Source organism: Zootoca vivipara, chromosome 5 (assembly GCF_963506605.1).
Source record: "Zootoca vivipara chromosome 5, rZooViv1.1, whole genome shotgun sequence".
Taxonomy (NCBI): Eukaryota; Metazoa; Chordata; class Lepidosauria; order Squamata; family Lacertidae; genus Zootoca; species Zootoca vivipara.
In genome coordinates, this window is record NC_083280.1 from 56,950,430 (window position 1) to 56,976,750 (window position 26,321).

The 26,321-nt window shown below is 41.9% G+C and overlaps 1 protein-coding gene across 7 annotated transcripts in view; it reads right to left on the reverse strand.

The window, feature by feature from the left end:
* Positions 1-26,321, reverse strand: part of CTBP2 (C-terminal binding protein 2) — a 225,848-nt gene that overhangs the window by 69,826 nt on the left and 129,701 nt on the right. For 5 of the 7 annotated variants that reach the window (XR_004693873.2, XM_035137556.2, XM_035137554.2 and 2 more), the window contains exon 2: positions 19,063-19,220. The exons of 1 other annotated variant lie outside the window; for it this stretch is intronic. Coding sequence is in view for 5 of the 6 variants with exons in the window: in XM_035137556.2 (XP_034993447.1) it covers positions 19,063-19,120 (58 nt within the window). In the remaining variant the exon portion in view is untranslated. Of the gene's footprint in view, positions 1-19,062; positions 19,221-21,666; positions 21,802-26,321 lie in introns of all 7 variants that reach the window. One more of the 7 variants, XM_035137553.2, reaches the window with a different exon arrangement.

The window sequence follows — 26,321 nt, forward strand, 5'->3', positions numbered from 1 at the left end:
GCTTCCCCACTGGAATCGGAACTCTCCCTGCTTTCCCCTTTGCTCGGGGACGGGCTTGAACTCAGGAGGGGAGGGACTTCGCGATATCCCCTGTCCCTCACATCCAGGAAAGCTAATGAAATGAGCTCTGTTTCCTACCTCTCCCACTGAGGCAGTCTGATGGAATGGTTGCCCCCAGATGACAAATGTAAATGTTGTGATTATATATTTATCAGGCTGGTGGTCTGGCAGAAAGAGAGCTATTCCCTGTCTTTGTTGTTGTTTTTAAAGTATTACCAATTTTATTTTATTTATTATATACACAGCTTAAAGAGTTTTCTGATTAAGGTAACTAACTAAAGTAAATTTGAAAAGTACAAATTTGAATATGAGCCACTCAGTTGTAAATATACTATGGACACAAATGTAACTTAGAAGTCTGAGGTAGACCAAGGGAGGATCCACAAGAGCAGGTTGTGAGGCATCTATTATTTAATGTAACAATGTTCATCACTTTTTTTGCTGGTAGCATTACTCAAACCTGGCCTGCCCTGGCTTGCATCACTTAGGATTTGCTCATACAATAATAATTATAAACTACACTTTGGTAATCAGGAACAAGCTGCAGTGAAGGTTGGACCTCAGGGCTCACCCCCCAACTTCCGTCTTCACTTGTTATAGGGGAATGAAAGCTTCTATTTCCACTTTTGATTAAATCGCAGTTTCCTGTTCCGTACAAACTCAGAGCACTGTGAATTATTCTAACTCCAACTGCTTGAAACAAAGTAGGATTAAACTGTGCTCCTGATCTCCCCATCCCGTATCAATGAATGACAGAAAAGACACCTGAAAACTGTAAATTTACTGTCAACAAGTGGGACTGCTAACTGCTGTAGCTTTATCACAAGTCTCATAATTTAAAGAGATTATTTTAAAGTCTAAATTCATGACTATTCTATTTATTTTTTGTGTGCTTTCCAAAGTGTTTTTCTAGCCAAAGCCTGAAACTATGGCAGACGTGAAAGGCATTTAAAACAGTTGGCAATGCTGGGTTAGCAAGGTTAAGCTTTTACATTTTCAGAGAGAATTGCTTGGCAAAGGAATTAGTTTACAGCCCATCTTTGTAAGTGATGTTGCAGAGTTCCAGAATCGGAGGTGAAGGGCTGGGAAGCGAGCCTCCCCCAGTTTGGCAATGACATAACTTTTATGATATGAGCCCAAATCCCTTTAATTTCAGCTAGACTTGTAATTAAGCTTGGCAAATCTGATCTGCCCCCCATCCCCTTCCAGTAGCAGCAACAGTGTTATGGAAGTGCAATGATGCACAAAAACCTGACTGCAAACAGAAAGCTGCTGGTGAAAAATTGTAAGAATTGTAATTATACAGGACCCAGCAGTCCTGACAAACTAAAATGTTCCGAGAGCTGAGCAGTTTGTGTTGGTAAGGCTTTGAGGACCAATGAAAACCCAAGGAGTAGCCCTATTCCTCCCTTCCTTGTTTGTCCATCCATACCTCCTCCTCCTCCTCCTCCTGCTGGAGAATTAGGCAATGGGTATGGAGGCTCAGACAAGCAAGGAACAGATTTGTAATGATTTTAGGGGGGGAAATCCCCAACCCCTTTTTTCTTTTAAAATTAAAAAAGAAAACAGAAAAAGGCATGGAAAGAACGGGCCCTTCCCAGATTGATGTTAGACCAGTTTCCCTACCTCTAGTTTTCTCATCAACGCCTTGAGTTTCTTGTCTATGCAATCTTTTTATATATATTTTTATTCGTTTATAGAAATATTTCCATACCGCTATTCATAAAATATATCAGAGCAGTTTGCAACAACAGTACACAAAACCAAATAAAGAAGTTAAAACCAGAAATCAGCTAACTATATTGTGGAAAGATGAATTCCAAATCGCCTGAACAGGCCTGATGGAATAGAAAGGTTTTCAGTGGGCATTTAAAAGTTGAAACCTGCTTATTTTCTATTGGCTGAGTATTCAACAGTATTGTGCCGGTTACACTAAAGGCTCAGTTTCTTGCATTTGTCAAATGATCCCTGCCAACTCAGGGAATGACCAACAGATCCTACAGATTATCTCAGTGGCCGAGCTGGGATATAAGGGTCCCTGAGGTGCCCTAGACCTAAGTCGTTCAGGACTCTTTAAATTAATACAAGGACCTTGAAATTGGCTCAGTTGTAGATACATTAGCTTGCATCCATTAAACAAAATATGTAAAACAACTTACTGCTGAAAACAGTGTCCTTGAGCCTGAATTGCTGTAACTGAAAAGGCAAAAACTGAAAGACATGAAGCTATAAACTGAGTGAACTGATTTTTAAAAGACATCTCTTTGAAGATATTCAATGGAATCCAACTTTGCACAGGTGGACTTCAGCTCTTCCTCAACTCTCTGGAACAGATTTTGAGGGTGCCAAGGCTGCGGAGGGAGGAAGGAGAAGTCCACTGCACAAGCAGGAATCTGTTCTATATGTGCAATCAGCAATGCAATCTTATGTATGTTTACTCAGATGCAAGTCACACTCTGGTTCAATTGAGATTGCTCTCTAGTAGGTGTGTTACAACTGAAGCTACCAATTAAATCTTTACATTTTAAAATCAAGTTCACTAGAAGCTTATGATATCTATATACTTCAACCAATCTTTATATGCTAACAGAGAGACCCAAGCCCCTGCAGGGCAGCTGTTGGGGGGCAGAGCCATTACCCCATATGCATCCCTGCCACTGATGCTGGATGGGTTGGGAAGCAGAGGTAAATTGTTGCTCCAGTCTGGAGCTGGCGCAGCAATCATGTCTGAAGCCATAAAGTGATGGCTCGGAAACCGTTGGAGCCCACATCTGTCTAGCTTCTCCTCCTGCCTTGGAACGAACACTCCCCACCCAAGGGATTTGGAGTCCCTTTGAATTCAAGGGGGTTTACTCCTTAATAAATGCATGTAAAATTAGAGCCCAACAATGTCATCTTATATATATATATCTACTCAGAAGTAAGTCCCATACAGGACTGCAGCCTAGATTTACACTGTGATTCAGATACCTTTAAAAAAAGTTACGGTTCCTTGGCATTCATTTCATAGCAGAAAATACAAGATAATTTATAAACATTCTTGCACTGGCCAATTTTGCACCCCACTATGACCTAGCAACTGTGCTTTTAAATGTTATATGCATGTACTATTGTTCAAGTACCCTTCCCGAGCATTATTTGAGAATGTTTTAAAATAAAAATTTATATTTCTTCATTATTAAGATACCTTGGAACTTCATTTCACCTATGTTACTGTAATCAATGGATCTTACCTTAACTCCTAGATTAAATTTGCATTTTAAGAAGAGGGGGCAAATACCTTCCTTCGTTGTTTTGGGCAGAAAACGAAACAGAACAAAACAAGAATGGAGAAAGGGGGGAATTAGCAGAAGGTCCTACTTCAGCTAAACCTTTGCAGTGACTTCAATAGAAAGATAATCTTTCTGTGATTATGACCAAACCCTCTCGTTGCTTAGCAACACATAATTAAGGAATATGTTTTCAGATCCGCTTTGCAAGCTGGCCATTATCAGATGAAATTACTGGAGCAACAAATGTCATCCTCATGCAAATGAATTGGTTGTAGAGAAAAAATGTTTGACTCAAGAAGGAGGCTGCTCACATCTCAACAATGCTGTTGGTATTGTCTTATAAACAGGCCAACACATTAAAAAGGGAAATCAGCTATAGATTCCCCCCCCCCCCATATGCATCCCTGAAGTCTTAATAAGAGTGATGAAGGACTAAGCGGTAAAGAGAGAGATATTCTGAAGTGTACAACATATTATCTATATTCAGAGGCATTTGTTTTCAAGGCACATAATGTGTGTTCAAACCATTTCCACCATGTTTAGAAAGAACGCTTGCCTTCATCTTAAAAGTGCATGAGCTCTACTGAAAATTGTTGCGCTCACAAGCTACCAGAAGGAACCAGAAGATACTACCTACAGTATGACTTGCACGGGGTCGCTATTTGCTTTTTGTATTATGTCTGTTCCTTCAGTTTCTGAAGGAACACTAGATTATCAATTAAAGAGGCACTGGATAACAGCTGTGACAAAATGTTGGCCTTTCCACATACACAAAAATTTATTACTCCCAAATTGAAAAATTCTGAATTTGTTTACAAGAAATCATTCAGAAATTGTTCTACCTGAACAGTCCTTAAAAGCTTTCATTTACAACCAAGCCCAGTTCAAATAGCAATCACAAGGGCTCTTTTTTCCAACATTGCTAAAAACATCATTTTAAGTAAATGAAGCCTTTTCACAACCCTAGCTTCAAATTCTTTCAAAAGCATTTATTTATTTTTAAAGGCAGTATACTCTGTTTCTAATATATCTGTACATATGGCATTCTCATATATTCAAGGTATTTCTACGTATGTATTTATTTCACACATCATGAAATCTAAACTAAGAGCAATCTGTGCTTTAAAAAGTGTAAGAGCAAAAGTGGAACATTGTAACTTTTATCAGTTCCACCTTTAAAATGACACTGCGTCATTGTTCAGACATTGTTTTCACACTCATAGATAGTACACTTTGGGGCACAAGCCAAATGTAAGTACTTTTAAATCCATTTTATCATAACAGAAGTGTGTTAAAGTATATGCTTAATTCTCCTATTGAAATCAATTGGATTTAAAATAAGCATATTGGTTGGATTGTGTCCTTTGTTAAGCCACCCCACATCACTCACTTTCAATAAACATGCAGATCAATCCTAAAAACATTTACTTATAAGAAAATTCCCCTTAATTTAAAGGGCGTTAATCCCAGTAATTGCACACAGCATTAGGCACAAGTCAAATTATACAATTTACTAATTTGAGGCAATTTCTACCATTTCATTGATGGCAAATGTTTTCACTGGGATTTAATTGAATGTAACCCATGCTAAGGATCTGCCAGTTATTTTCTTTCATTGCAAATTTAATTCCATGGACTATATATAAGTGCTTAGCTTCATCAATGTTAGAAATTTATCAGCTTATGCATTCAAACTAAAACCTGTAGGCAGGAAAGGAATTTTAGGAGAAGCATTCCCACCTTTTAATTCATTAGTTTCTATACTGCCCTTCATCCAAGGATGACGGTTTGCAGTATAAAAACAAAAAATAAAAATACACAACATGGTAACAAACAAAACCAATAACCCCCCACCACAAAGTATTTATTTACCTAGTGGTTAATGATTGACTTTAGCATTAAATGCAGACTTATTTTGTTAACTGCTTCTATAGCCATAAATAATTCCAATAAGAAATCAACAGCATAGTGTTTTAGTTGGAAAATCTTATTGAAAAAGGAAAGGGGAAAAGAAAAATCAATCCAAAAGGAATAATGATTACTGTCCAAGTTGGGGAGTTCCAGGATCACATCATTAGTTACTTGATAAGTTACTTAATAAATTTCATCAAGGAAACACTAACTGTTTCCTCTGAAAAGCACACTTGTGCTGATAACAACTGGGGGAAATCAGTCTAAAAATGAAACCTTTCAGCCTAATTGCCCTAGAAGGTGTTTAGTGTCTAATCTTATGCTCCTTGCAAATAACAGAAGCTGCAAGAGTCACTGTGAACTGATGGTTTGGCACACTTGCCATTTTTATCTGCTGTGAACTAAGAATTATTATTATTATTTTTATTATTATTATTTTTATTTTTAAAAGCTAAATTAAGTCACACTGTACATCCTCATGCTGGAATTATTTATTATATACCAGGTAGATTAATGACTCTTCAGGTTGGTGCAGGTAAGAATATATAACAGTTTATTTATACATATATAACAGTTTATTTCTAAGGCTATTAGTATGCTGACCCCCCCCCCCAAATAATTAAACATGAATACAACAGTTCTAAAAGAAACCATATAAAGTAATATACTTTAAAGTAATTACTTGGTTCAGGCGATGCCATGGTGGAGACAATGACTGGTGGCCCTGTGCGCCTTGTGGTTTTCTGATATGGAGAGTGCTGCATTGGAAAACTTTGTCCTGCTGACCCCAGGTTGGGCTCCATTTGGGTTCCTTGTTTTCGAATGAGTTGGGGGCTGTTGTGAGGACTGTGCATTGGGGACAATGGAGGATTCCTTTCCCGCTTCATCAGCTCCATGGGTACTGTGTATGTGGTCGAATATGCTGTTTTGGGACTTGGGTGTGGATTTGTTTGCAGTGCATTCATGGCTATTCCAGCCGGACCAGAATAGCCAGTTGCTTGTCGAGTGTGCATATTGCATGGGCCAGAAGCACTGTATCCAGAGTTGAGAAGAAAAGGAGCACCTTGATGGGGCAAGCCAGATGCAGAGTAAGTTGCAGTTTCTAGAAGGTGTTGTGTTGGAGCACTCGATGGACGGCGAGTTATTTCTGCTACTCTTGGGGACACGGGCTGCATAGAAGCAGCTGCAGGTGGGTGCATCACTGCACCATCTGCCATTGGGCTGGTGGCTTGGTGCATCGCATACTCATTCTGGAGCAATTCGCTTCGGTGACTAAAGCTGTTAGACCTGTGTCTGGGACGGATGATGGTGTTCTTCCTATCCTGCCTCTGCATCTGCATCTCTGCTTTGTAAATATGGGCAATTCTAGAAAGCACTCTCGCCTGCCCTAGATTCGGAGCAACTGATTTTATGTCATTCTCCTCCATCATCGCCAGCATGCCTGGAGAATCAAATCCCTGCTGCAGCAAGGCATTGAGCGTGCTTTCGGATACTCCTTCAGAACGCAGGAGTGCCAAGAACTCTGGATCCACATTCCTTTTAATGTCTTGTCCTGGGAAAGGTGGAGGCACCTGAGTTTGTGAAGGAGTTGTGGCTGTTTCGCAGCTGTCATAAGGAGCTTTTGCACCGACTGTCTCCCGGACTGCTCCATAACCACGGTTTATGCTTCCATCAGGAGCTGCCGTTGAGTTTGGATCAACTACCAAACATGTTGGGGTAACTTGCCTATTGGCTGCAGCATCTATAGATCTGTCCACTGTGTCATTATAAGCTGGCCGGTTCAGAAATGCTGGAGGTTCTGCCCCATACCTGGGCATTTGAGGTTCAACACCATACCTTGCATGAGAAGGATCTCTGTTTCGAATCCTCTGTGCCTCAGGGACCATCTTAGTCATTGGATCTCTATACATGCGGCTGGCTTCATGCTGGGCAGGTGACCGGACTTGCATCTGATCCCAAGCCAATCTGCCATAATTCGGTAATGGTCTGCTAATCATGTGGTCTCTATAGTAGCGTGGATCTTTAGGTGATCTGGCAGCTAGCGAAGGGTCACTGTAGTAATCCTGAGGTGGCAAGGAACTTCGTGCAGACATCGTAGGCTGTCTGTCGTAGTAAGCAAAGTCAGGGACGGAACCTTTCCGCAAAGGACCTTGGTGGAAAACTGGCTCCTGGTATGGATATGGCTCCTGCTTCAGTTCCGCACCTCCTTGCAAGATGATATCGTGTGGTCTTTGGGTTGGCTGCTCATACCAAACTCCCTCACCACCGTAGGTTAAAGAATTCCTTCTCCCTGGAGGTCTCTGGTAGTCGAACGAATTTTCATTCTCCCAGTTGCCTTCATACCATCCTGCAGCATCCCAGCTCTGAGAGCGGCCAATGTGTTTGCTTGGAATTGGCATTGGTACACAGCAATGTTCAGCTTAAATAATGGCAAGCAAGCTCTCTTGTTAAAGCTTCAGTTACACGCATAAAAAAGCAAAAAAACAAAAACAAAATGCACTGTATTTGAATCCTTCTGCAGCTTCAAGAAACAGCCCAACAGGTGGTTTACGATTTCAAAGTGTTGCCTGAATTATTAATTCTTCGAAACATAAGTAGACAAAACACAGAAAGACCCAACAGTAACCCAGCCCGGCTCCAAAAACTGCAGAATGGAAAGGTCTTTCCTGTACAATTCAGATACAGAAAAGGGATGCTGTACTTAATCCAGATGGTTTATCCCTTCCTGCTTGGGATGACTTGCTCACATGGACAACTAGTCAAACAGTGTGTGGGGATTAAGGGCTAAATAAAGCCCCTAAAGCTTTTGTTCCATGTGACACCATTTGAGCCTGATGCAACCTACTGCACCGGCTAACCCAGACACCTCCGTATATATTCTTCCTCCGATCATAGCTACTACATGCTACAGTATTTATATTTATTTGTTTTTTTATGCATAACACAGGATTCCTTTAAGATTTTACCTTCCCTCTCTCAAGTCAGGAAAATAAAGGGGGTGGGGAGAATGGCAAGGGAGCTTCAATGTCAATTCAATCTTAATCCATTCTGATGAAATGCTAATCCACTATACAGAGCTAAAGACAAATTAAATAGGAGCAGGCATGCTGGCCCCAAAGAAGACTGAAGCAAGATATACAAATATATAAGATCATGAGTAGAAACAATCTAGGTATTGGGGCAACACATGATTAACACTACACATTTTTTGAAAAATTACAGGGGGATCAGGAGAAGGGACAGGGAAGATGAGAGGCTAGTTTGAAATTAGCTCCACTAATTATTCTCCAAAACGATTTTTCATATTATTACCATAATTCTCAAATCCTTTCATCATCCCAGGAAAGAAAATTGCTAAGGTGTAATCTGGAATTTATAATTTTAAGACCTGAGAAGAGGTCACAGAAAAGGGAGGATGAAAGGCTCTCAAGTCTTAGTATTACAAAGCTGAAAGAGGAGAATGGACATTACATATTGTTCACCGGTACACTATTTAAACGCATACTTTAAGCACAGCAGACACAATTATTATATTTTTATCACTTCAATGATAATGTGGACACTAAGAGGTGGAAGGAATAAGACGGAAGTATTTAGTCTTTGCAAATCTACTGAACATTTTTACACTTCTTTAATATTTCAGAAAATTACAACAAACACTTTATAAACACCAAAATAGTCAACAGAATGCAGGTAGCTATCTTGAATCCTGGTCGCTAGAACATTTTTAAAAAAGATTCACCAACATATTTGCTATGCTATGTTGTTTATATTAAAACTACAGAACATATTGAATGATAATATTGTTTCCTTTCTCCAAAAAAAGTACAGATATGCATGCAAGTGTTAGGCTGAGATCTTGAAGAAGAAAAAATAGCACAACAGTCACCTTCTTTTGGTGGTTGTTAGGTCATCTTGTGCATTTCTAGGGCTAATCCACAATGAAATGTTTGAAACTCAAGCCGTCACATGATGTCGTATTGTGCTATTATGATAGCTAAGTCACTAATGCAGTCTAATGCATCTATCATACAAATACCTCTGGGCTATATTTCTGACCCAAATACAAACAGGATGTTGCAGTAATCCCCCCACCCCCACTGCAGTAAATAGTACAAATCCTCTTCATCACACACTTAAGAATTTCACATACAAATGCAACACATTTAAAAACTGCCCTCTACTAGATTATTCTTGCATTAGTATTCTTAGAATATTTATGACATGCAACTGCTTGAAAGTCAAATATATCGGAAGATGTTATCTTGCCTTAATAAGAATTAGAGAATACATGACAGGCAGCTGTTAAAAAGTCTAGTAATTCTTTGAATGAGGTCTATGAGTTTTAGCCTAGGAATGTGGGCACAGTAACTAGCCTATCACCTATGTAGTCAATGAAGGAAAATACCTGAGAAAATGAAACATTTTAAAAAGTCATTTTTAGAAGTAGTTTTCTGTTTTTACTTTTAATGGAATGAAGACTGATTTCCTTAAAACTGTTTTACTTCTGTAGCATCTTTTGTCTTTCCCTATCAAATGCTACTAGGTTTTGCAGTTAATGTTGATATGAGATTGTTTTACCCCATACCTTTTGAGTCTTTTGTAAGAGTAGCAGAATCAATGTTCTACTGGCTAAAGCTGCAATTGTAAACCTAGTTATCTGGGAGCAAGTCTCATTACATTCAACCCAATACTACTCAAAATACAAATTGTGCAACCTATATATGAATTAAGTAGTGTAGCTACAAAAGAATAAATGCGTTCAGCCTCCAAAAAGGAGCATATAGTCTTCAACAGATTTCATGTCTCTCAGATATCCATGAAAAATTATTCTGAGCTATCTTTGAAAATCATTTTTTCCAGAATCTAAAACTATCTACCCAAAAATTACTAGATATTCAGTTAAAAACTCATTTTGATTGTTAAAAGAATTTGGAAACAATCCTGCAATAAAAGCCTAGATTTATCTAATACACAGTACAGATTAGGCATGAGAAGTTTGGTTTATTAATAATTGTCAGAATATTGATCCTTGACCTGTCTGTATAAATCAGAATAATTTTTCATTATATGCTTTTACTGAAAAGCTTAATAGCTTTAGTCCAAAGGCTACTCTTGGGTAGTGCTACTCTATTACTAGAATGACATTTGTTTGTGGTGAAACACACTGAGATGCTGTTTTCCAATTTTAAAAAAACCAAGATAAATAAGTTTCTTATATAGCAATCCTAACCAGTCGCTGAAGGCCAGCTTGGGGAGCGGGTTAAGGATGGGGAAGAAGTGTTTCTTATAATTCTGTGATTAGAATCACAGAATTATAGTTCTGGAAGGAACCCCAAGGGAGACAAGACCACCTACTTCGCCAGGCAGGGAGGGAACTGTCACCAAGAAGGACCCGTCATGGGTCAACGACAACTGGGCAGCAGTCAGAGGCGGCAGCACCAACAGGACCATTAGCCCAGTTTTCCAAGAGTTTGTGCTGGTACGGGGAGTAGCACTAGCATGAGAGTTCTTCTTGGGAATATCTCCTTATCTTGGGGGTACTGGAAAACATGTTCCCAGGGTAACGAGAGCGCATGCTTCTAAAAGAACAAGCCTTAAAGGCAAATTAGTCCATATATGATTTTGAATCCAAAGGATCTCCCTCCTTTCACATTTTTGTAGCCTCCACTTCACATCTGTCATAGAGCATGCCTCTGTGTATAGACAATGGTGGGTTTGTTTGTTTTTTGAAAAACCTGACAGCACAACTGTAAATCTCCCTTTCCCTGTGACAAAATAACATTTGTTGTGCCCTACCACAGTCCTGGTTGAACAGGTTTTATCATTTTCCATGGCACTTTTAAGCTTAGCCAAAACTTGTTTCCAAGAAGGATAACTAACACTGCTGCAATACACAGGTGTACACAGCGGTTATGATTTTTGCAAGCTGCTATTGGGTAGTGTCTATAGTGGGTTACAAACACACACAAATTCCTGGAGAACTTTTGGAACAGTTGTTAAACCTTAAAAAAAATTAATTCAAGAATGAGTGCTTATTCCACTCTTTTCTATATGTATTGTCCGAGAACTTTAAAGGCAGCCAGGGGGAGGGCGATGCAAGTCCACAGCCATTTCAAGAACATTTTCTTATTTAACAAAATCAACTAAATTTCTTTTAACAGTGTAAACTCCCTTATGTCTAAAAGGAAACAAGATAATTCCTCTTGTACCAGGGCCACCTCCTCCCTCATTATATCTGTATATTATTGAACTACTGAAGGGAGATCAGGGCCAATGCTGTAGCAGGAAAGGTGCTCCTGCTCCACAAAGCTAGTCAAATGCACACAGCTTCAGAATACAAACTTTCTTTTTTGTTTAAAAGATCAGCTAGAGGCTTCTAGTAATTGCAGAGATCTATTCTTGAATATAAAATGGCTTGTGAGCTACAACATGACGACCAAGAAAAACCCAACTCTGCCCTGTGTTTCACATTTAATTAATTCTGAACCCTACCAGAGATATCTGATATCCACTTTGGGGGTTAGACACCCACAGAATTAGAGCATCTTGGAGAGGGGTTGTAGCTCAATGGTACTAGTGCATGCAAAAGGATCCAACCTCAACCCACAGCTTCTCTAGACAGGGCTCGGAAAAGACTCCAGTCTGAAATCCTAAATATCTGCTGCCAGTCAGCTTTGACAGCGTTGAAGTAGACCAACCAATACCTGACTTAGCATAATGCAGCATGTTAAAAAAGTACTCGGTCTAGAGAACATTGCAGCTTCCTATGTAGATATTTAAATGTTTCCCAGGATCTGTCTATACTTTTCAGCATGTAACATGAAAACCAAGTCTATTTTAAAAAACAAAACCAAAAAAAACAAGACACAATAAACATTTTGGAATTGTGTATTGAGAAAAACAAATGCAAGCAAAATTATGTTCTCTCTTTATTGCTGCCTTTGTTACAAAAGAGGAAAAGCTCAGTGAGCTGTCAGGACTTCATTCACTTGTTTTACGCTTCACTAAATGTAATGTACAAGATGTTTATCTACACAGCTTGTGTCACATCTATCTCTTACTCTAAATTTCCTCATATAGATTTCCCTGCACTCAAACTTCAGATGCTGTAAGAAAAGGGAGCAACAGGTGCACAGTTTGGAGAATTACATAGAAATGACTGCACATCTCCCTCCTTTGAAGCCTATGTAGCATCTCTTTTGCAGCTTAAGAGAAGTTCACTTAAACCTGTGGGGAGCATTCATTCTAACCACAAAAACCATTACTAACTAGTCTGGCCATCTGTAAGAGTGGGCTAAAATCCTGCCAGGCAAGGGTGACTAACTTATCCACCCACCCACCCACCCCGAAGCTGTTGGACAACAATTTCCATCATCGTTGACAGTGATGATTAGGGGCGGTGGAAGTTGGAACCCATACAAGGGCGTACCCACCATGCGGCAAGTTAGGGCAGCTGCCCTACTCTAGAAGCAGGGCTGGTGGGCAGAGGCGGAGCACAGCCCGGCGGAGCGCGAGTTCGCCATTCCCGCCGCACCGCGCCGCACCCTCCCTCCAGCTCCCCGGCGCGCCCTCAGGCAAGGCCAAGCGCGGCGGGGAACCAGGGAGCGCGGCGCGGTGGGCGGGAACGCCGAACTCGCGCTCCGCTGGGCTGGGCTCCGCCTCCGCCCACCAGCCCTGCTGCTAGGGAGGGGCACAGCCCGGCCGAGCGCGAGTTCGCCGTTCCCGCCCGCCGCGCTGCGCCCTCCCTCCAGCTCCCCGTCGCGCCCTCTGGCAAGGCCAAGCGCGGCGGGGAACCAGAGAGCGCGGCGCGGCGGGTGGGAACGCTGAACTCGCGCTCCGCTGGGCTGGGCTCCGCCTCCGCCTCCCAGCCCTGCTGCTAGGGAGGGGCACAGCCCGGCGGAGCGCGAGTTCGCCGTTCCTGCCCGCCGCGTGGCGCCCTCCCTCCAGCTCCCCGTCGCGCCCTCTGGCAAGGCCAAGCGCGGCGGGGAACCAGAGAGTGCGGCGCGGCGGGCGGGAACGCTGAACACGCGCTCCGCTGGGCTGGGCTCCGCCTCCGCCTACCAGCCCTGCTGCTAGGGAGGGGCACAGCCCGGCGGAGCGCGAGTTCGCCGTTCCCGCCCACTTTGTGGCCCCTCCCCTTCCGTGCCTTGGCCCCTCCCCTTGCCCCCCCCTAGTTTTGATCCTGGGTACGCCCATGAACCCATAAATGTCTGGTGGGCCAAAGGTTAGCCACTTACAAAGATTAATCTATCCTGGATTTTAAATGAATCTAAAGAGGTATAAACACTACCAGGGCAAACTACCATTTATTTGCTAACAGGGATTGCAGGCAGTCTACTGGAGTTACCAGCTATACTTCTACAGTTCTGCTTCCCAACCAAGCCAGGCTCTTTTCTCTTCAGAAGCCAAGAGAGACACAACAATGATTACAGGGGATCAGAGGATGGCTTGGAGTCTTATGCTGTTGGTGCAGGCACAAATAGTAGCAGTGGCTGATGCCCCAAATCACCACCAGCACCAGAGTGCACAAGACAGGAAGTTAACTCTCCCCCCGCCTTTTCTGTGATACAGTGCCGTTGACCGCTACACCTGTATGCATTGCTGTTCTGGGCCATGTGGAAGAAGAAGGGGTCTAAGACTTCTGCTAAAAAGTTCTTACGCAGCGCATGCAGTGTGCATGGTCTGTAGTTGTATTAACATACGTAATCTGCCAGCATGCTGCAACTTTTCACATCCTGACATTTTGAACGCTACACTTCTCAAAACAGAGTGATTAAAACTGGGCTAGGGAATAATAAAGATACAGAAGTAATACCAGCGCATGACTCAAAACCTATACCTGCAGCTTAATACAAATTGTTATTCTTATCACTCCTGTATGATGCTGACCAATTGGACTCATTCACAGCAATTTAGCATATCATCATAGTATTTTCCTTCTATACACAAATACTTCGGGGCAAACTCATTTTAATCTCTAATGTTTGTTTGGCTGGTTGTTTGAAATACCAGCCATTAAGGAATCCACCTGATTTCCTATTTGTTTCTCATTCTGTAGTACCAATATAATTACTAATGGTTGGCTGATGCATGGCTATGCTATGATCCCCATCCCGACAATTGCCACAGCACTCTCCCATACATACCCTCCCATCCACAACAACAACTTATCACAAAACAAGAATTAAGAATAGGGTAATGGTCACAAAACAACAATGTCAAACTTACATTTGCCCAGGTATTCTTGTCATACTTTTTAAAAGCTCTAATGCATTGAACCTGAACCCTTGGATGTTCTCAATTTCTGTGTGTAACAGGCTAATTTTTTTGGGCTAATTCTTATAGCAATGCAAGCAATATCCTTTAGAAATGGTCACCCCCCCCCCCCTTGGAGTAAGATGTGATAAACATATACATAAAAAATGGTACTGCATATTACTTTTGGACTAACAAGTATTTCTTTTTAATCCATTCTACTGGTTATAACGACCTCAAAGAAGATTTAAAGCAGGGAAAAGTCTCATCAGCAACCATTATTCCTTATAATGGTTTAAGATATCTAAGTATATCGCACCAGGTAAAAAGCCGGATCTTTTCAACATTATACAATAATCATTATCCACAATCAACCAAAACAGTCACAGAAAAAATTGAAATGAATTGAGAACCCATGATCCTTATCCACGAAAAATTATTTTTCAGTATTATTTTTAAAGTACTTCTTAATTGCATTTAGTCATAATCTGTTTTCCCCATGTTTTAATAGCAGTTGCAAAAGCATGTTGTGCGGTGTGTGACAGCAGCAAATCCCTTCAGTGTAATTAAAATTGCAAACCTACTTGGCAAACGACAAATGGATTTCTGGGTTTATGTAAACTGCACCTTTACAGATTAGAGAGAGAGAAATATTGGCCAGGAAAAAAAACAGATGGAAAAGGAAGACTTGTAAAATCCATTGTTCAGAGGGAAATAATCTAAACTTCAATTGTATCTAATGCTTTGTGGGTTGGTTTGTCCTCTGATCCTCCTAAGTTTCTTGTACACTTAGCAACCACATCTGATAGCAAACATCAAACTGGAAGGGTGGCTTTTGAAAAATCTAAAGCCGCCTGATAGAACCCTTTTAAGTCAGGTTCAAAGTCTGCTTTAGAGATGAGATAGAGTACTACACCTGCGTGTTTATGGCATTCTGATGGGTAGGAGCACAGCTCTCTCCCTTCTAATAATACAATTCTGGCAGTTGTCAGCATTTTTTTCAGGATTACAAAGGAAGCATACTTTTGCTCTGCTCTGGAGAAGATTAACCCAATTTTGATTGGGTTAATTAAGCTGACAGGTGGAATGGCTTTAACATTTTTCTGTTATTACATGATGAAACGAAGACCCTATATTTTTGCCCCCACAACTATGAGCTCTCCGCTTTGAGTTTAAAATTCACTTCTGTATGATAGAGAACATAGCTTTCCAAGGGATATCAGTATCAATAATGTGTTTCGCAGGAAGCTTGTATGTGGACAATGGTCACTAACACCAGCCTACTCTCGACTGATGGCTAAATAATTCAAGGCAAACTGTGTGAGTGTGGAGTGGAATAAGAGCACAAAACATTAAACAAAAACAACTGTTGTAGCAAAAAAGGCTGAAAAATCTTATGGTACCTTAAATGCTAGCAAATGCCTCACATCTCAGGGTCAGGCCTACCACTGACAGTGTGAGAAGCCAAATGCTGGGCAGTGCAAAATAGCCTACCCTACACCACCTAAGCTCACCTGCTGCCTTCAGGTATGTTAGAGGATGCTGTCACAATGTCACTGTTGAAGTAAAATTCAACAGCTAGTCTGTTCAACTTTTTATTGTGGAAGGTCATATTGTCCATTGCCTTGGACAGCAAAATGTATTGAATGGCTCCAGTCTGGTTTTTTTGTTTTTTTATAAAAAGAACTTAGCTTTATCTATCCAATAAAACAGACTCTTGCCTACAAAAGCTTGTCCCACAGTACTCTTCGTAAATTAAATTATATTTGCATATTTCTAACAGAACAAGGTTTTGTTTTTGTTTTTTTCTTTTAATAAAACTTCTGCCTCGGTCTCTGAGCATTCAAATTTTACAATCCATGCCTAGGTTTATTTTCTCTAGAATTTCTCACGTCTGAGGCAACCTTTCTACACAGACTGCACCCCCTGGATGTAGGTAATCCCTTAGAAGACACAATTTAAGCTCTTGCTCATTGAATGTCCCTCTGTTCTTTTTCTCCCCCTGCCCATTGCCTGTACTATAAAACATTTATAAGATGACCAGCAACTCTCATCAGAGACGTATCAGTGAACCCATTAGAAAGTCTGACACTGTCAATCCTGGCACTACTTTTATTTGCCTCATAAGTAAATAAAAGATACACTGTTTAGACCAGCAGCAGAGATAGATTAACTACTAACAGTGTTTTGTTTCACACCAAACAATTATCCTGCACAAACCATTAAGACAACTAAGAACAGAACAGGAGCAGCGCTTTGTGGACTGCAGTTGTCCAACCGCAATGAAACAAATCCCCCAAAACTAAGCTGTAACAGATCCCTACTTCAAAAAACATGTATACATACACTTTGGGGGTCAGGACCTGAGGAAAATTCAATTTATCTATGTTTATATAATTCCTTTCAGACTTTTTTCCCAGACTAATTTTGCCAACAACAATACCTCACAAAAAGCCTGTCCTTTCGTAAAGGCCACAACACCTCAGGTCACTGTCTAGTTCTTCAATCATTGATCATACATGTGGCCATAAGTTTACATGCACCCTTATAGCCCAGATGAATTAATTTCCAGTAGAAATTCAACTCTGATTATTCAAACCAGCAAAAATCCTTACCGAGCTGAAATCTGAACACTTTGCCATGTTTCCTTTTTAAGAAAGAGGATATGTATTCTTCCTACTCTAATAAGAGCCATGTGAAGTTGAACAGCCTTGCTGAGAAGCCAAAAGTTTAGGCTAGACAGCCCCACCCCTGGAGAACAACTGCAATTTTGAAATAGCTGTTCCAGGGAGAAACCTATTTATTTACAAGCTGCTGTGGGTTGAGAGGAGGCAGGTAGCAGAAACAGGACCACTGCCAGCTAGAAGCTGAATACCAACTCCAGCCCTTCTTTAATGTGCCTGCTCCTGGGGAACTACAGCCTGTTGGGGAGCCAAAGGTTGAGCCAGCTAGCCCTGCCCCAGACAGCAACTGTAATAACTTTGCCACAGCTGTAGTCAGTGCTCCCCCCCTAGAAAAATAGGTGAGGGTACTCACCATGAGGTTGTTAGATTAAGTGCCACACTTTTTACACCCCCCCAAGAGATATGTATCCCTTAGTACCCCCTGTAGCTGATTCCAGGCAAAAGTCTATTGCGTGTCCCATTGTTTATGGATGGCAGCCGGGGAGAGCACACATGAACCCCATGAAGGTATAAAGTGTTAATTCATAGTGTGCCTGGATTGCTGCTATTTTCTATTTTTATTGATTTACTGTATGGTGCTTTTTGCAGCTGTATTTACTCTGGTTTGATTGTATTGTCTTATGTAAGACAGTATAAAGCAGTATAGAGATAAACCGATGATGGTGCTGAGCAAATAGCTAACTAATTACACTCGTCCCTTGGTTTTGGAACAGCTTAGTTCCCGAACGTTTTGGCTCCCGAACACCGCAAGTGACTGTTCCAGACTATTTTTGGAAGCCAAACATCCGGTGGGGTTTCTGTGGCTTCTGATTGGCTGTAGGAGCTTCCTGCAGCCAATCAGAAGCTGTGCTTTGGTTTCCAAACGTTTTGGAAGTCAAATGGACTTCTGGAACGGATTCCGTTCGACTTCCAAGGTATGACTGTACATCTACAACCACCTCATGCGCTTTATTTGAGCTTTGCGGAAGAACTACATATTGCAGAGAAGGGCAGGACTGCCACTGAAAAGACAACATCATGGGAAATAACCTCCCCCCACAGCACCACACACCTAAACATTGCCCAGGATTTCATTGCAAAATGTGCATTTCCTCATGTTCACATCACTTCACATCACTGGCTGGTGCTGGCAGAGACAGGGAAATACTTTTGAAAACCATGGAGGCAAGCTGAAGCTGATATTATGGAATAATAGAAGGAAACTTGATATGGAGATCTACTTTAGGCAGCAACAACATTTCTTTGCCTTCATAGAAGTTCCTGCAACAAACGTTCAAGGCTGGCATTCCGCTGTTGCCGAGGTAGTTTTTATTATGTGTTTCCTAACTCTCTGCTTATTTTGTTTTATTGTTAGGATTGATTTATTTTGTTGTGATTTGTATTTTTATCTCTAAACCGCTAAATGTGATTTTGTCATGAATGTTGAAATAAACAAATAAAATGTTGACTTCTCCCATGAGTGAAAAAATCAGCCAAATATAAACTGGTCCAAGGTAAGAATGGGAGAAGAAAATAGGAATGCAAAGAGTCTTTACATTTTTCAAACCAAGTTATGTGGGTTTGGAGATTTTCAAAGGATGTCTTTAATTTTTCCACATTAGGTGTAGATGTGGGATAATTGCAGCACAAGAACATTATCAAATAAAGGCAAGGTTTTGCATATTAACCGGCATGGAAAAAATATATACATATAATGTCAGTTGTCTACAACTACAAGTTACAAATACATTGACAGGGTGCAGCTCTCTGCTTAGTGTTGCATTTCTACGAGGGCATTAGCACTGAACTAGCTTTCCATAAAATGAAATGTGAGATCGGCAAGTTTCCTAAAGTCTTAGGAATTGTTCAGTAGATGTATAGGTTACATCAAGGCTTACCTTCACAAATTCTGTCCAATCGCTGCCGTTTGACTTTGTGTTTGTCCACAAGTGCCATTGCGCTACTGTGTACAACTTTTGGAATCAAAGGATAAAGCAATCCCCCAAGAACTTATGGAAATTCACAGTAGTCCGAGTGCATAACGTCACTTTGAATCCTGCAACAAGAAGAGAGTTGTACATCGTTGGCCCTTTGTAAAACAACATCTGTATTGAAACTGTCTAGAAATGCTTCTCATATCATCAGAATGAAAACAGTTTTGGGGCATTTCGGTCCTAAGACAATGAACTAAAATCTGGGTGCCCCATGTTCACTGTGCAAGTGACGGGGGGAAAATAGAAATGTTTGCACACATTTTTGTTTTAGGGCCAGATTTTTATTTCTAACCGCAACAGAGCAGTTAGAAGTTCATACACTTTCCCCTAGAATGCCCAAATGACTGCTGTGGAAGCAGCATATCATAGCCCGTGGTGCTGCACCACGTCGGTCATGCTTTGAGGACAAGAGAGCAAGATGGCACCACGACACTAGTAAAGCCAGCTTCAATGCTTAAAGCATAACAGTGGTGCACTAACATGTTACATGAAATAGACACAGCCTCGCTAATGCAGGAACAGGAGGAACACCCCCACAAAAAGACACACACAACTGCTGCCATTAAGACATTTTGTTCGCTATTGAGCCCTCATTACGCAAACGCCTGCCGCAGATATGGGACAGCGAATGTTTAAATGGAACTGCAAAGGAGCGTTGCAGACACAGGATGGCTATAGCGTCTACTCCAGCCATCCCCAAACTTCGGCCCTCCAGATGTTTTGGACTACAATTCCCATCTTCCCCAACCACTGGTCCTGTTAGCTAGGGATCATGGGAGTTGTAGGCCAAAACATCTGGAGGGCCGCAGTTTGGGGATGCCTGGTCTACTCCCTCTGGAGACTGTATCTACTTTTCATCTCAGACTTTGCCTTGTTGCTGCTGAAGCTATATACCATTCTCTATATGTCTGCCTTTATGGATTTTTACTATCATGCACTCTTGGTCATTTGAGCTTGATGCTGGTTGAACTAGACGTAAGAATGCTTACACTAGATATATTAACATATGTGTAATGCAATGCCTTTGTCAGCACAACCAGTGGGGTGTTTTTAAGAAGGAAGCCCATATCTATATGCACTGGGACTGCAGCGTCATCTAGATTTTGTTGTACGGTATTTCAACTGTATATAGTAAACTGGCTTTGCATACAGCTATGTTCAGAGATATGAAGTCAAGTGTCTTTGATCATACCCTGGAGCAATGACCCTGCTGTCTCAACCAGAGCTTTTCAGTTGTGGTGGTGGTGGTTTTTAAGTCCGAGCCCCAAGCTGCTGAGGTGTTGCCTGTTTCCGATTAAGCCTTAGAAACCAGAGTCTACATCACTTTTGGTGGTCTGAGGTGGAACATCTCAGCTTGTTCCTTGCCACAGCTTCGAGCTCATGTCCTCTTACATTTTAAAATATGCTTTCCCAGTACATTCCTTAAAGATGCTAGAGCAGGTATGGAGAACCTCCAGTCCACATGCCTAATTAAGCCCAGCCCAGGTCCAAGTTTGGACCACGAGGCCATTTCCCCCAATCCATGGCCACCTGCCCACATCCTGATGTCATATCAGGTGTGGGACAGGTAAGGAAAGGGCTACAAAGATAAAGTGGGGAACTTAAAGCTGGCTGACAGCTGGGATCTGCGTGCACTAACTAAGGCATTCACCATGGGAACTTGTTAGTGCAGTGCAGTTGAAAAGGCAGCTTCATTTTAAGGAGACTGCATCAATAGGACTAACAGAAATCATTAAATGCATTTACAGAAATTTGGCCAGTTTATGTAAATAATATCTACCATACAGGTTTAATTTATTCATACTAATGACAAAATTGGAATTTTAATTGAATTCTATTACACACAGTCGTGATGTATGGAAGTGAGAGCTGGACCATAAATAAGGCTGATTGCCGAAGAATTGATGCTTTTGAATTATGGTGCTGGAAGAGACTCTTGAGAGTCCCATGGACTGCAAGAAGATCAAACCTATCAATTCTGAAGGAAATCAGCCCTGAGTGCTCACTGGAAGGACAGACCCTGAAGCTGAGGCTCCAATACTTCATGAGAAGAGAAGACTCCCAGGAAAAGACCCTGATGCTGGGAAAGATTGAGGGCACAAGGAGAAGGGGACAACAGAGGACGAGATGGTTGGACAGTGTTCTCGAAGCTACGAACATGAGTTTGACCAAGCTGCAGGAGGCAGTGGAAGACAGGAGTGCCTGGCGTGCTCTGGTCCATGGGGTCACGAAGAGTCCGAAATGACTAAACAACATTACACACACACACACACAGAGAGAGAGAGAGAGAGACAGACAGACAGACAAACAAACAGACACACACACACACACACACACAAACACACACACAACGTGTGTAATTCACACCTTGCCCTTACATTCTACTCTGTTGATGCTAATCTTGATAATTTAGCTATAATTTATATAAATCTATTTATTGGGCCTAGTTTTATAATACCAGCAAATAACTTGTATGTGTGAGACCAATCTATAACAGAAATGGCTAACCTGTGGTCCTCCAGATGTTGCTGGATTCCAACTCCCATCAGCCTCAGCCAACACTGCCAAAGGTCATGTGTAGTATATCTGGAGGGCCACAGGCTAGCCAATCCCAACTTACAAGATGGTCTGATCTGTGCTGTGCTGTAGCATGTGAAACGGCAAGGAGGAAAAAGCAGAGGATGTTAGAAAAAAGAGGTGCCGGAACTCACTACAATTGCCTCCCTTGTTCTCTTATAATGGCAATGGCGCCCCCCTGAGAGGTGCCAGAAGTGGGTTCTTGTGAGTTCTGGCTAAAAAAAGAGCCCTGGCTCACACCATACTTACGGTAAATGAACTTGGAAAAAGTGAAAAGGAGAAAAAAGACCTTGTACCAACATCAGATTTCAGGCAACTGTATACCAAATGCATTAACATTTTACCAAGTAAAACAACCCTACATGTGATTCCTTTCTGGATGACAAGGTGCTCGTGGTGGGGGAAATGTGACCCAGAATATGGTGTGTTTGACAATCTCAATACAGTACTTGCTCACTTGGGTGTCCAATAAATAACAACCTTTGAGGTTTCACTGATTGGTGCCTATGTAATCTGAAGAAGTGTGCATGCACACGAAAGCTCATACCTATGACAAACTTAGTTGGTCTCTAAGGGGCTACTGGAAGGAATTTTTTTTATTTTTTGTTTTGCCTATGTAATGTTTGTGAGAGGGCACACATTTGAAGCTTTGGTTCTAGAAGAGGTCTGAAGTTTCATATATGTATCTGCAGCTTCTATCCCATAATATTAAAATGGAACTTACCATTAGCACCTGTTAACAGCCTGGCAACCTTCCCTTAAGCCTCCCTAAGATCAGCACTATTCAGAAGTAAATTAATAGTAAAGTGGATTCCTTTGCAAGAGTCATGAACCTCAGCATAATTACTCAAAGAGAAAAAGATAGCTGCAGGGTGCTTAAAAGCAAGTCTAATCAAATGTGAATGACAACATAGGTGCCTATAAAATACTATGCACACATAACAGGGAGTCAATCTATGAATGCGCAGTTTCTACAGGACGTCAAACTTCCACATAACTCACACTCCATTAAAATCATTCCTGCTAATATAAAATTCAAGTTGTTCAGTGCTGAAGCAAAAAGAAGGGGTGGGGACTGAGGGAGGTACTGTATCAGGATGCTTAGATGAAACTCAATGCATGCTTTTAAAAATGTTATTTAACATTAAGCCCAAAGGGGGCTGAAATACCCCGAAAACAATCTAGTGGAAGGGAAGTGAGATTTGACCTGCTTGAACACCCTAAAACGTACAATATCCTGGCTTCCACCCTTAACAAGAACTCTCCAGTTAGAGGGTGAGGATTCAATGCAACATTCTCTTTCAGTTGTCCAGTGGCAGCTGGTGGCCACTGGTAGGGCAGAAGAGGCCAAGTAGGTGGAGCCACAGCCAATGACAGTCCAAGCTACAGACGATGGCAGGCATAGCCAACTACGGTAATTCTAGCTTTGTCTCCATCCTTGCTGAGTTCTACAAGGGGCAACATTGAGGGAGGAGGAGGAAGCCAATAGGCAGTGCCAACCCCTGGAGTGGATGTAAAATAAGATAGTGGACAAGTAGAGACTGGCTGGTGTTCTAGATAAATATTAGAAATATTTTCAAACAATGTGTAGTACTTGCCCCATGTCTATGAATGTTGCACGGGAAAGCAAAAAGTAACAGAAGCCATTTGGAAAGTTGCACAATATAGACAAGGTGCTGTTGAAACCTAAATTATATTGCAAAGTCATTTTTCTGATGAATACAATGTGGAAAGAGAGGCTCTCAATGAGTGCAAGGAGGTGTGAGGGGAGGGGTTGCCATGCAGGCCTGGCCCTACTATGAGGGAGAACAAGAACTGCCTTAGGTAGCAGATGTTGAGGTGGGGGGAGTGGCCAGAGCTGGGAGTGCCATGTGGCCTGCCCTGTTCCCCTATGCTAGCCTGCTGCCCTCAACTGCAGTAGAAGACACTGTCCTTTCACCAGGATTGGAGTAACAGTCAACTACCATTCCACTTGGCTTCTGTGTGTGCCTTGGGAGAGGGCACCATTTTGCCCTTTGCCTCAGGCAGCAAAATATCTGCTGCTGTGTAAGCGACTTCACATATGTGCTCCCCATTACTGCTCAAGAGATCCAAATATACTAGCAAGTTTCTGTGCATCATAGCCAATGTGGAGACTGACGCGAAACTAGATCTACATTTGCATGACAATGATCATCTTGGGTCCACTGGTTAAATACATCACCCAGATGGTGCTTGTCTCCATATTCAGGGCTACTGTCTGTCGTGACTAGAGCTGAATTGGGGTCATTGTAGGTTTGTTTTGTAATATTGCTTTTAAAGAGCAATCCAACAGGTTTATACAAATGCCATTAAGGGTCGAGTATTATCACAACGTTTTGCAGGTCTGGGTAATGCTGCCTTCTTACAGCTACGATCCTATCTGTTCGTCTAACACAGCATCCCAGAAGGAAGTTCAGCTTCAGTTTGCCAGAAACTGTTGGCTATAAATAGTTAACAAATGCAATAGGATACTATTGTGAGGTTTGGGAGGGTGGGGGAGAAGACTGTAACAAATCTACTGCCTAGCAGGATCACAATTTCACGGAGATTATTGTTATTATTATAGATGGTTATCAATTATGCATCACGTTGATAGTTAATTTATAAAAGGAACAGGGGCTTACTGGTGCCGCTGAATTCTGACTGATAGGAGATGGGCGATTTCCTGGTAGTTAATGGCCAATTTCCCAGCAATACGACTGCAGCATAATCACAGAGATTTATAGTAATAATTAATTGATTTTTCCCTCAAAATGTGAAGATTCTAAAGACCATGATTCCCAGTCCTATTAATAATTAATCCTCCATTTTAAAAAAAACCCCAACCCAAACCTAAACTCTGAATTCAAGGCAAAGAAGGTTTTTAAGGGAAGAGTTTATTGTATTACCAATAAAAGGGGGAAGGGACCTATGTACATAAATAAAAGGTTACAGCAGATAAATACAGTAGATAAATAGAAGTGAAGTAATTTTCACTGTCAACATTTCTCAGTTTAATGAAAGCACTCATCACATTCTAACAGGAATAGGTAAAGGTAAAGGTAAAGGGGCCCCTGACCATCAGGTCTAGTCGTGTCCGACTCTGGGGTTGCGGCGCTCATCTCGCTCTATAGGCCGAGGAAGCCAGCGTTTGTCCGCAGACAGCTTCCGGGTCATGTGGCCAGCATGACAAAGCTGCTTCTGGCGAACCAGAGCAGCGCACGGAAATGCCGTTTACCTTCCCGCCGGAGCGGTCTCTATTTATCTACTTGCACTTTGATGTGCTTTCGAACTGCTAGGTGGGCAGGAGCTGGGACCGAGCAACGGGAGCTCACCCCATTGCAGGGATTCGAACCGCTGACCTTCTGATCAGCAAGCCCTAGACTCTGTAGTTTAACCCACAGCGCCACCTGGGTCCCTTAACAGGAATAGGGGAGTAGAATAAAAAGCAAGAACAAGTCTGTCTGGGCTCGACTAGTAGGAAGTTAGCTTACATCAGGTATGAGTAACTTTATGGTTCAAAACCCAACTTGTGAGAGCTGGGAACAACTTTGAAGATGAAGAAATGGGTGAAAGTGTGCAGGCATCCAAGAAAAGAAAGAAACTCCCCGTCACCAAGTCATACATGAGATGCAGAGAATCACACAATTCCCCACGATGTACAGAGTACCTCTTGCTTGTGGGAGAAGTACAAATGGTATCCTTTACTCCCCCAAATATTCAAGCAAGGAGCAGACAAGAAAGCCTCGCTATAACTTCTACCACCACAGCTGCCACCTTCAGTTTTTAACAGTTTCTGCGTCATCTGTAGGATACCTGTCTCTGCTCTATACAGGATAGACCCATAATTTCATCTTTCTGTTGCTTCACCCAGGCTGATATCAAACCAGTGTCAGCAGTGCACTGTAAACGGGATAATCCAGAGATATACTATGACAGGGCAGAAGAATTTCCAATCAGGGGAAACAAGATTTGAAGTGATGGACCCTGAACTTGATATTATTTCACTCAGCAGTGTAGCGAGCTGCCGCAACACCCGGGGCAGCAAATCGCCATGCACCCGGGGCGCGCGGCGTCACTACGTAACGACGCATGAGTTGTTAAGTGGCGGGGTATCACCGCCCCCCCGCGCCTCCAAAGCTGCGCGCCTCCAGCTACAACCTCCAAAAGCTTTTCCCCGGGAGGCTGGAGGCTCGGCTTGGGAGTCACGGGGGTGGAACCCGGGTCAGACCGCCCCCATCACTCCTCCATTGTGACACCCCGATTTCACAGCAGCAGGGACATCTTACCATCTGGGTTCTCAGTCAGAGACAATTCTCGTTCCAGAGAGGCCAATAAGTAGCAAATGGTATGGCTAGCATAGATACTATGGTATTACAGAGTCAAAACATCAATACTGTGAACACATTCTGTATGTTACCAGCAGTGTGGTCCTGGCAGTGATGGCAGTCAAAACCAAGCCTGGCATTTCTGTCCCTCTCATTACCAAGCACCAGCCTTAAACACACAATTTAAAACAAATTCTTGAGAACAACAATTTTAATGGCTTCATTATTTCCAAAGCTGAAAATCTCTGCATGTAAAAT